The sequence below is a fragment of the Podarcis muralis genome, chromosome 5 (genome assembly GCF_964188315.1).
Source record: "Podarcis muralis chromosome 5, rPodMur119.hap1.1, whole genome shotgun sequence".
In the NCBI taxonomy this organism is placed as follows: domain Eukaryota; kingdom Metazoa; phylum Chordata; class Lepidosauria; order Squamata; family Lacertidae; genus Podarcis; species Podarcis muralis.
The window spans coordinates 36,486,103-36,500,575 of NC_135659.1; the positions used below are offsets into that span (position 1 = coordinate 36,486,103).

Sequence of the window (14,473 nt, forward strand, 5' to 3'; positions counted from 1 at the left end):
TTCAAAGATGGAAGTATAAGAAGGCACACTTTAGAGGCACCTAATGTATGAATAATGTGTATTTGTTTTACAAGAAGCTTTACAGCTGCAATGTTCCAAGAATGCTTATATTCAATAAGTAGCCATTATAATTCACAGAATGGCAGCATAGGCTCCATAAAGCAAAACCCATCAATTCTGATTTTTCAAAACCAGTAAAAATCTGCTTTCAGGTATATTACCTAAAGTGAGATTTAAATTCAGCATCAATGTTCTTTCTGTGCTACTCTGCAGTTCTGTTTGCTGACAGTATTTGGCACACACTGGTTTTTAGTATTAAAAACTGATGGGAAAATAAATTATTTGATTGCATGTTTGTTGCTTATGCTGCAAAAGCCAAGCATTATTATTTGATGCATAAAATGAAATAATGCAACAGGTTATTGGAAGCTAAGGGAAGGCAAGCATATTCTGTAGTGTGATCCCATTGATGAACTTATGATCAACAGACCTGACATTCTACTAAAACAATAGCAGTGGCTCTCCAATATATTCTCATGCAGTCGCTTCTTACCTGTCTTTTCCGGTTTCCCGCTTGAAGAGATCATCAATTTGAAGCATCTTGTGCCGGGATATCATGTATACTTTTAACTGAGGTAGTATCTGATTCATCAGTTGCAGATTGTTATAAATTAATCCTTTTCCATCTCTCCTCATGTTGCTGCCTGGACCCCAGAAAATAAATACAGTCCCTTGGCTCATATTTAACAGTTCATGGCGATTTCGCAAAATTCTCTGCATACTGGAGTGAGCTATGACTCGCAGACTCGTCTTGTTTCCAACATCTTTTACAAATCCCCGTGTGGGTGCATCGTTCATTCGTATTACGCACTCTGTCTGGTCAATCTTCTTCCCTTGTTGGCTTCGCAAGAGGTGTCCAGAGCTTGTTACTAGGGCACAGCTTGCACAGTGCATTTTCAAAGGCTGCGGGGAAAGATATGTCTCAGTATACAATATACACCCAAATCCTCTGAGAGGTAAAGAAAATGAGAAGAAGCTTGAGAAAGAGAAACGACTGAATACAAATGGTAGGCTTCCAATATAATTATGCAGAGTGAGCCCTTCCCTTCTTGAGTAGACACATAGCTTGACAGATATAGCTTTTATATTGCTATCCTTACTGCTTGAAGTTGTTTTCTGGGGGTTTACAAGAAATCATTGTTCTAGCACTAATCCAGTTTATTTCCCTCACCATACCGGTTTTCCTCCTACAGCCACACACACACACAAAACCCCCTGACATTTTGAAAAATCCAGGGTGGTCAAACATGGGCATGGATGTTTTTATGTGCAATGTTGCACATTTAGTAGTGCAGCGTTTGGGATCTGTGATTGACAATGTTTTCTGCAGGTTCAAGTTTGAGCATCTCCCTCCCCTCCTGGTCATCTTGTTTGACAGGAGACCTTCCACTTGTCAGTATAATAGTGGATATTGAGGTAGAAGCCTCAGTTTCCAGCTAATCCTTGCCTAATCATCATGCCCATAATGACAACCAGCACCTCCAGTTAGAATTTGAGAAGAATAACCAGTTTGTCCAATGTTCAGTATGGTGAACGCAATAATTTCCTACTGTCTGATCTGTAGAATGTAGTGGGGAAATGCACTTCCGGAACAAAAAAAATCAGAAAACCGGTGTAAATGTTAATATTTTTAAAAAGGTGCAAAGCTACTTCCCTACTGAGCAGATAATCGGCAATCATCTTAAATTACACAGTGCAAATTAAGATTAAATCATAGGACTCAACTCACTATGAAGGAACTTTTTAGTAATTGTAGAACTTCCTTCTTTGGATTTTTTTCCAGAAAAAAGTAGGAAGGATCTGTTAGGAATGGCTGACCTAAAAGGGGAGCATTCTTCACATACAAAAACAGTGCCTACATCTTTCAGCAGCATTTCAGGCAACTAGCGCACTGCCCTTACTCTGAGCTAGCTTTGTTTGCAGCCTCTCTGATGCTATAATACAGGCTATGTATCATCGCAGTTTCATCATATTCCCAGTGATCCCGAACTTAAAGGGTTGGGATTCACCTAAGGAGCCCCATCAGCAAAAGCAAAGTCCACACAAGGACTTCTGCTTGTGCAACAGGGCTTCCCTCCTACACAACTAGCTCAGAGGGGGTGTCTGTCAAGAGAGCTGGACCATTTCATTTGGCAAGCTGAAATGCTTGTGCTGATTGAATGTTTGACATAGAACATTGAATTCCTCCCTTAGAAACAAAGAGAGCAAATAAGGGGTCTCTCTCTCTCTCTCTCTCTCTCTGTGTGTGTGTGTGTGTGTGTGTGACAGAGAGAGAGAGAGAGAGAGAGAGAGAGAGAGAGAGAGAGAGAGAGAGAGAGAGATTAAGGAAATATATAACACGTGAAAGCACAGCCCTGGGTATGACATATTGTGACTCAAGTCAGGAGCTAGGTGATTCATTAGGCAGTTTTTCTGTATATAACTGCATCTGGAAGCTGGTATACAAAAATGGAATGCATTCACATATTTTCTTCCAGTGTTAAATGAGTTCCCAAAGCTCTGAAGTATCGGTTAGTCTCATCTACAGCAGCAGGGACAGAAGAAATGTCAAAAAGCATATAAAGTATTCTGAGTTATTATGTCCAATTGCCTTAGAGTAAGTGGTGCCAATAAAATAGCAATAACTTGTCAACTGTGATGTTACATTTTACTGCAGGACATGAGAATATGTAGCAAGTATTTAATCCTTCAGGGAAGAGTAGTCCTTGCACTGTAGTTAAGAATGCCACTGTGTTTCTAATACTGTCCTAGATTTAGCTCTGTTTTTTTTATTGTACCACCTGGCTATTTTGGTGGACTAGATCATGGATAATTGGCCAATTCTTTTGCAATAAGCTAGAAGTGTTTAGATAAAATTTCCCTTTTCTAAATTAGGAGTATTAAAATAAACCCATTATCTATAGGTCCAATGGGACATTTTGTTTTAGGGTCAGATTCAACCACTTTTAAAGCTAAAATACTATACACACTTAACTAGGAGTAAGCTTCACTAAACTCATTAGCACTTACATTTGGATACACATGCATATAATTTTACTGTAACTTCTAATGATTTCAATGAGAGATATTTAAACACATGCTTAAACCTCTGCCATTTTATTCATAGAGGCTTAAAAAGGCTTAACTTTTGATTTGGATGAACTTCATTTGGTTTTCTTGGAAGTGTGTATGCAGTTTTAACCAAGCCTCTTCAAAGCCAACTTAGACTGCCACCCCAAAAATTGAGTTCTTACCAAATGGTAAGTAAAATTTGAGTTCTTGCCAAACGGTCTTTTGCAGCCTTCCTAAAAGAGGCATTTCATAGAATCACAAAGTTGAAAGGGGCCACAAGGGTAATCTAGTCCAGCCCCCTGCAATGGAAGGATCTTTTGCCCAACGTGGGACTTGAATTCACAACCCTGAGATTATGAGTCTCGTGCTCTCTACCAACTGAACTATTTAGCTAGTATTTGATTTAAAGGATATTTCTTAAAACATGCCATTGATAATTCATCAAGATCAAGCCTCCCAACATTTACATCCCTTCTACTGGATGTAACTGTAAACGATAATCCAGTTGAATTAGGCATGCTGAAGTCCAATGAAATCAGCAAGCCTCTTGGAAGTATATAACTGTGCCTTATTGGACTGGCCCAGATCTTCACACACCCTACATATCTTACAGTACAAAATAATATCCTGACATACTGGTGAACAGAAATAGTGTTACTGTTTTTCCAAGAAGTAAACACAGCTCAAGGTAGAGGGAAATCTGAAAGAGAGAGTTGTCTAGTTTGGCAGATGAGAGAGAAGAGACAGAGCCCTTCAAACAAAGGTCTAAAATTAAGGTGAGAAGAGTATTCCCACCAGATCTCCATACTTAATAGGGACAGAGGAAGCTGCCTTTTATTGATTGAGTCAGACCATTGGTCTGTCTACACTGAATGGTAGTGAGTGGCTTTCCGGGATTTCAGAAAGGGATCTCTCCCATCCGTAATCCTCCACCTGGGTTTGAGCCTGTGACTTTCTGCATGCAAAGTAGATACCCTACCCACTGAGCTATGGCCCTTCCTCAAAGGCCTAGTTTGTAGTCCAAGCAAGCACCCCTCCTTGACATCTGAAGGGCCACAAAAGAGCTCCCAAAAAGTTGATCTGGTTGACTAGCCTACAGTTTTGCTTTATGGGCATGTAAGTTCATGAGTTCCGAGTGGATATGCAAGAAGGATCCAACCCCATGCTTATTGCATGCAACGCTGTTTCTGTTCCACCTCCATTCTACAGTTCAGGTTCTGACACGGTTCTCGCTGCCCACTGTGGCAGAATTTTATGCAATCAAATGTGTTATTGTTGTGTTACTCCCCACCGTTCATTTCAGTGCAAAGAAAGAACAGTGCAAATGGGGGGGGGGGGGAGTCCTGTGCATGTACATATTTGCAAACCAAGAGGGAATACTGATCATATTCACTGGCTCGAGTTCTATTCCAGACATCGGATGAATAAGCAAACATTGGCAACTTCCGCTCCCATTTCCTTCAGGATTCTCTGACATCCCTAGTTAACTAGTTGCATGGTTTGTTTTTTGCTTTCCTGGGGATATGCAGCCAAATGGAAAGCTGCTATTCCATATTAAGCATTAAAAGCTTGGTCTTGGAAGGTACTAAGTACATTCTGTGCCTGACAGAAGGCTCTTACTACATTATGAAAATTAGCTCCCGTGATTTCCTGTGGCAGTGAATTATCTATGTGTCATTAGACACACAGCTAGTGTGTCTCCATATATTAATCTCATGTGCCCCTTACAGTTCTTCACAGGAAAAGAGCTGAAGTCAGCAGGGTGACACATCACTTAGTGTATGAGAGACATATATGTATGAAACTGTTTATAAAACCAATGTTCCATGGTTAAAATTAGCAGGAATCAGTGGCATTGCTTCATTGAGCAGAAAGCAAGCCTCATCTCGTCCTTTTTTGGCAAAGCACTTGCTTGTCTTCTCAGTATTTCTTAAAATGCTAAAAAAATTAAAAATGTAAAACACTGCTACCCATATGTGTTCATACATTACAATTCAATAAATATTTCTGTATGAAAACATTCAATGGCTTTTCTGTAACAAAATTTAAAACAAAACTAAAGTCTTGTGGTGAATTAATCCATTTACATGCTGGCAGAATATCTTTATAGTCTCAGCATTCTTAACAGACCCAGGTCTGTTTGCATTCACAAATAAAAAATTTCTACACTCCTAAGGGAGGTATGGCAGTGGATTGGAATATTTGTGCCATTTGTGACCTGTGATTCCAAATGAAATGTGCACATCATACATGTTACTTTGATGGATTGCCAACCAAAAGGTAGAAAGGTAAGCTAACTACTTTATCACAATACTTGAAAAGGCAAGATGAAATGCTAGTCAGGTTAAGGAAAATGTAACTGCTACCAGACTTGACTCAATTAAGAATAGACACACAATAAGGTGTGTTTTTTGTCGAAACTAATTCCTACTAGATCTTTGCCTACTCATCAAGAATGTATCCATTTTTATCTTGAATCAACCACCAAAGACTCTACATTCCAAAAAAGAAAATAAATAGAGCAACATTTTTGGAAAAAGAAATGCTGATGTGTTTTAGACAAGAACAACCAACTATCTCTCACCTGTATACTCCTACATAACCTACCCATGGTAATTCATGCTCTGGTCACATCTAGACTTCATTACAATAACACATTCTGCAAGGAGACTTTAAAACAACAAATGTAGCTCTCAAAAACTACAAATGACATAGAATGTAGCCACGAGGCTCTTGCCAGAAGTGGGCAATAGAGAGGAAATACTACCAATTCTGAACACTTCCACTGGCTTCCAATTGGTTTCCAGGTCCAACTAAAGTGCAGGTTTTGACCTGTAAAGTCTCAAACTTTAGGACTTGGCCGAAAAGCTTCTGATCCTCTGAGATCATTCCAGGGATGAGAGCTTTGCAGCTATTAAATCCAATCATTAACCAATGCTCACACTGAGCACCCACAAAGGGCCCACCGCCGTTTCCCATTCCCATGTTCCAAAGGCCCAGAAGCTTACCTTGAGGCAGGACAAGGCAAGATAATAGGTATTCCCCAAAGTAGCTATTCCCCTTGAGGACTAGGGCTGGCAATCCAAAATCTTCAGTGGGGAAACTGACACTATAGGTATTTCCATCAGGGGCCCCTGCTCACTTTGATGCTAATTGTGAGCATTCAAGTAGCAATTCTCACTTTTATGAGCACTGCTATGTGAATGTTCATGATAGCCCTATCCTCAGTGGCCTGGGTTAAGGGGAACTGCAGTGGTTCATATAAATCAAACAATTGCTTAACTTGATTTCAGGTCCCTTCATTGTTTGAGGCCTGGTAGGAATTACTTTGGAGGGGTATTTTCAGTGTGTTCTGCCCCTTACGGTTTTCCAGCAGTAAGCTGTTTTATTTCAGAGGGTGTTTGGTATATTCTGAGCATCTGTATTTGAGACTATTAATCCCTTGGTTCCCACTGTTGACTTTTGTTTAACAAGTGTGTTCATTTTGTGCATTTAACATGTGTTATATATAAGTTGTTTTTTCTTTCCTGTAGGCTTCCCTTGGTGTAATTCAGCACAAAAGGGGGCATACAGATATTTAATAAAATAAAGACACATGCACCAGTAATAACCCAGCTGGAGACAGGGAGTAAAGGGGGGAATTGCAGGCTTAAGCAAAAAAAATAAAATAAAATACATAGGTATCTTGCATCCAGCTTGCATTTAAAACTTGCATGTCTGTGACTGAAGTTATGCAGAAATAAACAGCTATTTAGTGTTCACTGGGTATAGTGTAACTTCCTATGTCAGTTTTGTCTTTTAACAGTTGCATTGCTGATTACAATTTCTAACAGCTGTGCTCTGTTGTGGTCTTATTTTCTGAATAAAACATGTGAACTTTTATTCAAAAGTACTAGGCTCTGAATATTTAAAATACAATTTAAAGGGGCAAAGGCTAAAAAAGGATAGACTATCTTCATTTACACAGTAACTTGTTAGGACTGGGAACATCCGAGAAAGTCATAGCAAATTCACTCAACTTACCGTACTTCTGTCTAGCCAACTGTTAATTGAAGGAAGATTGTTTTGTGAATAGGCAACATTTCCCAAACTGTATTCTGTGGGACCTTGAGATTCTGCTAAGCTGCCTAAAGGGTTCCATAAATAATAAAGGTGTAAATGTGAACAAGCACACACAATATGTGATTTCAATTGAACTGCAGCCATGGGTATTAAATGCACTACTCAAGTAATTGTACTAGGAATCTCTTCTCCTTCTTTCCTTCTCTAACTGCACTTCCCAAGGGTTAAATCACTAATGTCGAGGAAGCCAGTGTTGCTTACCTGGCTTCTCAATGCCATTCATCACTGCTGGTTAACAAAAGGGGGAGGAGCGAGGCAGCAGAATACAGTGGTACCTCGGGTTACATACACTTCAGGTTACATACGCTTCAGGTTACAGACTCCGCTCACCCAGAAATAGTGCTTCAGGTTAAGAACTTTGCTTCAGGGTGAGAACAGAAATCATGCAGCGGCAGCACAGTGGCAGCAGGAGGCCCCATTAGCTAAAGTGGTGCTTCAGGTTAAGAACAGTTTCAGGTTAAGAACGGACCTCCAGAACAAATTAAGTTCTTAACCCGAGGTACCACTGTAGTTGCTGCTCTGACTGGCTTTCCCTTGCTTGCTTTCCCAATAACTCTTGCACACCCTCCTCTTAAAAAAAATAATGAAAAAGATTTTACTGCAAAACTTCCACCCAAGTTTTGTTTAAAGTGAAGTATTCCACCACTGCAAAAAAATTAATAAACTTGAATACCACTGTTCTGTTCTATATTGACGGCCTGCTGCCCTATGGGCTGTAAATTTTTAAGCTTTATGTAGAGGAAGAATGGCTCTCATACACATTAAAGTGAATTGCATGAAATTCAACAGGAATATGCTCTGCTGCAAAGCTGAAAGTAACAAGCTTTTTTAATGCCGAATTAAAATACCAAAATAACTGCCTAGTCCATCTACTAAAGCATCTAAGAGCACAAAACAGCCACAGAACTTAATGAGTTTCCCTCTTGAAGAGTTATACTGGCTGATATCTAGCAAGGGGTGGAAGAACCTCACTCCCAGGCGCCAAATATAACCCTTCAGGACCTGCAGAAAACTCCAAGCCACACCCTTCACCTGTGATAATGCCTCTTGCTTGTCTGGATAGAGACAGGGTAAGACAGGGAGACTTGTATATGTGTAGAAACCTCTAACTTTTCTGTGGCCAGAATGTAGGCTTCTTTTCAAGAGTAAGAGTCACATCTTTTGCCCCATCCACTTTCGCCCCTGGATCTACCCACCCATGGCAGGTGCTCCTTGGAAGCTGGCCCATGAGGAAATTTGTTTGTTTGTTTTATTACATTTATATACCACCATTCCTCCAAATAATTCAAGGTGTTAACATAGATCTCCTCTTTCCCCATTTTATTCTCACAGCAACCCTCTGAGGTAGTTTAGGCTGAGTGTGAGCCTCATGTCTGAGTGGGGATTCAAACCCTGGTCTCCTGGGTCCTAGTCCAACACTCTAACCACTACACCACACAAACTCTGGAATGCAGCTCTCAGGCTTAGAATGGTTTCCCCACCATGATCTAAGCTATCTAGATTTGGATCACTGTGCAAGGTGTACAGAAATACTGATTATTCTCTTACGATTTTGCAAAAGGGAAATTTTGATTTGCTCATGGGCCGGAAGGCATTCAGGCCTTGGAATTTCTATCCCTGGAATCGACAGGACAGAGCCACTCCTACTTTTAAGGTCTTGCCAATAATACAAGAACAGACTAAGCAATCTTTATCCAATGCAACACGTACTGCAAGAGCAAAGGGACAGAACACCGAGAACTTATCCAAAGTCTCTTCTCCATTCCTAATCTTATTTGGATGGATAAAGGAAGAAAATCCAAATGCAGAATACGGCCTCAGTAGGCAGTCAATATAACAACACAGAAGATCACAATGCCTAGACAGGTAAGCGTGTTAGTTCACTTTAGACAAAAGGAGGAGGAGGTTGTTTTTGTAAGCGTTAAAGGAGTTTTAAACCCAGAGCAGATTCATTATGGCACAAGCTTCAACAGAATAGATTCCACTCCACCAGAAACCATAATAAATTTGTTAGCCTTTAATGCAGGGGTGAGGAACCCTGATGGGAAAACTCGCAGTGGTGGGCTGGCTAGAGGCAAAAGTGGGCATAACAGTGGATGCGAAACTTGTACAGCAGGCTACATTCCAGCCATGAGGTTTAGAAGGCACACACCTCCATTCTCATCTGGGGAAGGTATGGAACAGGGCTGGGAAGGGGGGCTTAGGAAGAGTCTCATGGGCCAGGCAGAGAGGTCTGGAGAAGCTCCCAGGCCTGAGATTCCCCACCCCTGCTTTAAGACCCCTCTAGCCTCCTTTTTTTTTAGAGGGACGCAGGTGGTGCTGTGGGTTAAACCACAGAGCCTAGGACTTGCCGATCAGAAGGTCGGCGGTTCGAATCCCGGCGACGGGGTGAGCTCCCGTTGCTCGGTCCCTGCTCCTGACAACCTAGCAGTTCGAAAGCACGTCAAAGTGCAAGTAGATAAATAGGTACCGTTCCAGCGGGAAGGTAAATGGCGTTTCCGTGCGCTCCTCTGGTTCGCCAGAAGCGGCTTAGTCATGCTGGCCACATGACCCGGAAGCTGTACGCCGGCTCCCTCAGCCAATAAAGCGAGATGAGCGCCGCAACCCCAGAGTCGGTCACAACTGGACCTAACGGTCAGGGGTCCCTTTACCTTTACTAGCCTCCTTTTTTGTTTCCCAAGGAAGATGACACTTCTTTCCTTAAAGGTGGGGCCAGGGTGATAAAAAGCTGTACATCCCATAGAGGCACACACTCAATGACAGATTCTCTCTTTTACACATACACACATTGCCTTTGAATTGTGGAAGCTTTACCTACCTACCTACCTACCTACCTACCTACCTATCATCTATCTATCCTCAGAAGAAGAAGAAGAAGAAAGTCAAATCTGCAGTTTGGTACTGAATAACTTGCCCAGATTCAGCTACAGTGATACCTCTGGTTATGAACTTAATTCATTCCGGAGGTCCGTTCTTAAGCTGAAATCGTTCTTATCCCGAGGCGCGCTTTCACTAATGGGGCCTCCTGCTGTGCACATGCCTCCGCCGCACAATTTCCATTCGCATCCTGGGGCAAAGTTCGCAACCAGGAACAGCTACTTCTGGGTTGGCGGAGTTTGTAACCAGAAGAGTTCGTAACCAGAGGTACCACTGTAACAGGTCCTGCTACTGGAAGCCCATACAAGGCATTCTGCTAGTGCAACAAGGCTTCCCTCCTCCTGCTTTGCATGCTCCTCCCAGTTGGCTGGGGTGGGTATGTAGGGAAACCCCCAGAACACCGAAAGGAGGACAGATTGGCCCAACAGTGCATTTGTTCCATCATGCAAGCAGAAATGATTGCACTGATGGAACAATCTCTGTTGAATTCCATCTATTGTCCATTCATAAGACGATAGATATTAAAGGGAAATGCTTTGATGAATTATTAAACAGAAATTTGAGAACTTTCATGGCTTCAATTTATTCTCCATGTGTGACTCTTTAAAGCTTTAAAGTTTTTTTTCCCCAGACTCTGAAAAGAGGGGCACCATCAATTTATATGTAGACCATGTTTCTGTATTATTTTCTAACCCATTCTTAATAGATCTGGAGCATTCAGTTTTCCTTTCTGACAGCTGCAGCAGACTCAGTTTATTTTTTCTTCTCATTGAGCTAGCTATAATGCCCCCAGTATCTTTCGCCTGAATGATAACTGTTGATTTATTACAGCTTAACATTGTGTATAGTCAGGGTTTTTTTTCATTCTTCCATGTCATGCATTGCATTTTCCGACTTTGGATTTTCTGTCTTTTGCCTTCAACAACTGTCAAGAGATCTTTTGTCAACTACAATCCTAAACACATAAAAACATAAGAAGAGCCCTTCTGGATCAGATCAGAAGTCCAAACATCCTCTTTCTGATGCTGCACAGTCAGTTGCTTCCAAGAAGCCGTAAGCAGAGCATGAAGGCAATTAATCTTCCTTGTCCCTCTAAATTTGACATTATGTGGTACATTTCCTTTGTTAATCTGGGAATTCCATATAGATATTGTGACTAACAGTAATCCGTAAACATATCTCCCACCAACTTTCATGGATTTGTATAATCCACTAAGACTGGTTCAGAGAGGAGGAGAGACAGATCCATCACTGAATTGAAGTCGTGCAGCCTTGTGTCAGCCAGGACAAAAGGTGGGGTGTGTCTGTTGTCACTGATGGGCCTGAGAAATAGGCTCCTTGGGGAGTTTGAAAAAGCAACCTGCGCTCCACTTTGAAATGGCCATTCTGTTTGCTACCAAGAGTCACAAAAACACTAGTGGAGAAAGAATATTGTCCCATCTTGCTAGTGGAAATGCCGGTGCTAGCTAATGGAACAATCGCCTTGGTGTGACGTTGAACTCCACCCGTAGTCACACCCGCCCCCAATCTAAAAACTGTGAACACATTAATTTATTCTTCTAGAATCTTTAACCTCTTCATCAGCAAATTTTTCCCTTTTCACACTCTCTTATGGATCAGCCAAAACTGTACTTTGTAGAAATACTGGATAATATCAAAATATACTATTGTGTATTCTGTGGAGAATACCCCTCTGTGGTCAGAATCCAGCATCTATCATACTTGCGGTCCTGAGATTTTGCAGATTCTGTCTAATACGATTTAATTTGCAAATGTCACATTTGCCACCAAATAGCAGAGTTTAGGAATAGTGTTTTTCACAATGCTAATATTTATATATACATTTTGAACAGCTCTAGCAGCCATACTTTTAGAAGAATGTGTAATTAAGACCCCACTATTCCTTTGTATTTCTCTGACTGCACATTAAAAATGCTAATTTCACCATTTCTTCTTTCCTATAGAACACTAATTAACCTGATTACACAAATGGATACTGATTTTGCTATCTAACAATAAATGTGTTGATTGGCTTCTTACTCAACCCAGGAGTGATCACAGTCTTCCATTTTGATATATGGTTGATTTTGCACTTTCTATGAATGCCTTCAGGCTTTGGCGACAGGCTCGTTATAATTGCATCTTCTGAAAATTCATTCTACAATCCCAGCCAGTTTGAATTATCTCACTACAAATATTTACTGGTTATAGAACATGACCCTTATGTCAAGGTGATAAAAAATGGTATGCTCCATAAAGCTTTCAATGCAGTAATTTCTTTTTTTCTCCCTTTCTTTTAAAAAAAGTATTGTTAAACAATGAAAAGTCATTTGCTTAGGGAAAGGGTTTTCCGCCACATTAACTCCTTTTCAAGGGTTTGCCTGCTAGTTAAACCTTTCATTAGAATAATTAAAATGCATCTCCTCTCTGGAAATATGCAACTTGGTTCCTGAAAGAGGCTACCTTTTTAAATATTCAGAAGAATACCACCAGAAACACACGGGAAAGCAGCTGTTTACCAAGAAGGGAAACAGAACCAGAAAAGAAACAATGGTTCTGATGTGGCTGGGTTTACACATAAAAAATTGTTGGTTCTGAATGCAATTACATACCCTCCAACATTCCTCTGATGAAAATAGGAACGCCCTATTCATCCATAATAATAAAATAATAATAATACTATTTATATCCCAGGCATCTTACTGGGTTACCCCAGCCACTCTGGGTGGCTTCCAACATATATCAAAACATAATGAAACATTAAATTTAAAAAGCTTCCCTTTACAGGGCTGCCTTCAGATGGCTCAGGGATTAGATTACTCCATGCCCTCCAACATTTTCTCCAATGAAAATAGGGATGTCCTGAGGACAAACATGACATTCTGGGATCAAATCAGAAACTGGGACAGCTTCTATAAATCTGAGACTGCCCCTGGAAAATAGGGACACTTGGAGGGTCCGCAATTACACGTTACCCTTTGCATTCAATGATGCATCCCGCCAGATCAGTTGGGTTAGTTGAGAATCGCAGGATGCCTCAATCACATCAGCAATGTATTCAGAGTCTCTCTTATTGTATCTGGGCATGCACATTTTATAATAGGAAGAGGAGGAGGAGGAGTTTGGACTTGATATCCCGCCTTTCACTCCCCTTAAGGAGTCTCAAAGCGGCTAACAATCTCCTTTCCCTTCCTCCCCCACAACAAACACTCTGTGAGGCGAGTGAGGCTGAGAGACTTCAGAGAAGTGTGACTAGCCCAAGGTCACCCAGCAGCTGCATGTGGAGGAGCGGGGAAGCGGTATAGGAGTACACCGCTCTTAACCACTACACCACACTAGGAAGGCTTGGTTTCAGCATTATGACAAAAAATATCTGAGTTAAAAAGAGCCACTAATAAAGGAAGTAAGGTGGTGAGCTAGCTACACTGTGGAATATCCTTCTGATGCCTTTTAGGGAAAGGCTAGACATGCATCTGGGAAAGGAGAGATTAGGTAATGCGATTCGAAGGCTTAATCAGATGATCCAAGGGGCGGGGTGCCTTCTAACTGTACAAATTTATGATACTAGGATATGAAGAAAGGAGCATCTTGCTTAATCTATAAAATTTAAACTTGAATCAAACACAAATGAAACAATGCAACTTTTTAGCATAAGAAGCACATCTTTCCAATAAAGCTATGACTGCAATGTGCTGGTGCTTCTCTCCCTCCACCCACCGGCCCCTGGCAAAGCCACCTGATGGTAATGTAGGGTGCAACCTTGTAAATTGTCAGTAGATATAATGCTAAGATTTAGAGAGTAGTTTCCATCCAGCATCCGATAAATGCATCCCAGGAGGAAGATTAGTATCAATCATGAGCTTATTGGAGAGGGAGATAGGATACAGTGATAACCTGAAGCTATCAACCAAGAGTAATGATCTAAGGAGAAAAAGCAATCAGAGAAGAGAAAAGAATATTCACAATGAGAGAGGAGAGAGAGAGAAAAAACGAACCAAGAAAAAAACATCAGGCAGGAATGTACCATGTAGATGAAGCTGAGCCGTTATACAAGAGGGAGAATCGTATGAACTGCATACAGGATTTAAAGAAATATCTATATCCTAATGTTTTATCATTAAGAGAGTGAAAATAGACATCTATATTATATCAAAAAATGCACTACTTTTGCTCTATAGCTCAAATAAATAGCACTGAAATGAAATGATGCCAGCAGAAGCCACTTAGCTATGCACATTCTTATAGCCTAATCCTCTCCCCACCTGCTCCCTGAGAAGTGAAAATTTGGGCTGGAGCAATGGAGCTACAAGAAATTTAATGTATCTTTTCTAATTTTTTAGCCTTTGAACTTGAGTTTCTGTGT

General features: G+C 40.9%; 1 protein-coding gene across 1 annotated transcript in view; it reads right to left on the reverse strand.

The window, feature by feature from the left end:
- The window catches only part of ST6GALNAC5 (ST6 N-acetylgalactosaminide alpha-2,6-sialyltransferase 5), a 78,686-nt gene that overhangs the window by 14,924 nt on the left and 49,289 nt on the right, over nucleotides 1-14,473 (reverse strand). Inside the window, exon 3 of the mRNA XM_028733056.2 lies at nucleotides 554-963. Coding sequence (XP_028588889.2) covers nucleotides 554-963 — 410 coding nt within the window. The remainder of the gene's footprint in view (nucleotides 1-553; nucleotides 964-14,473) is intronic.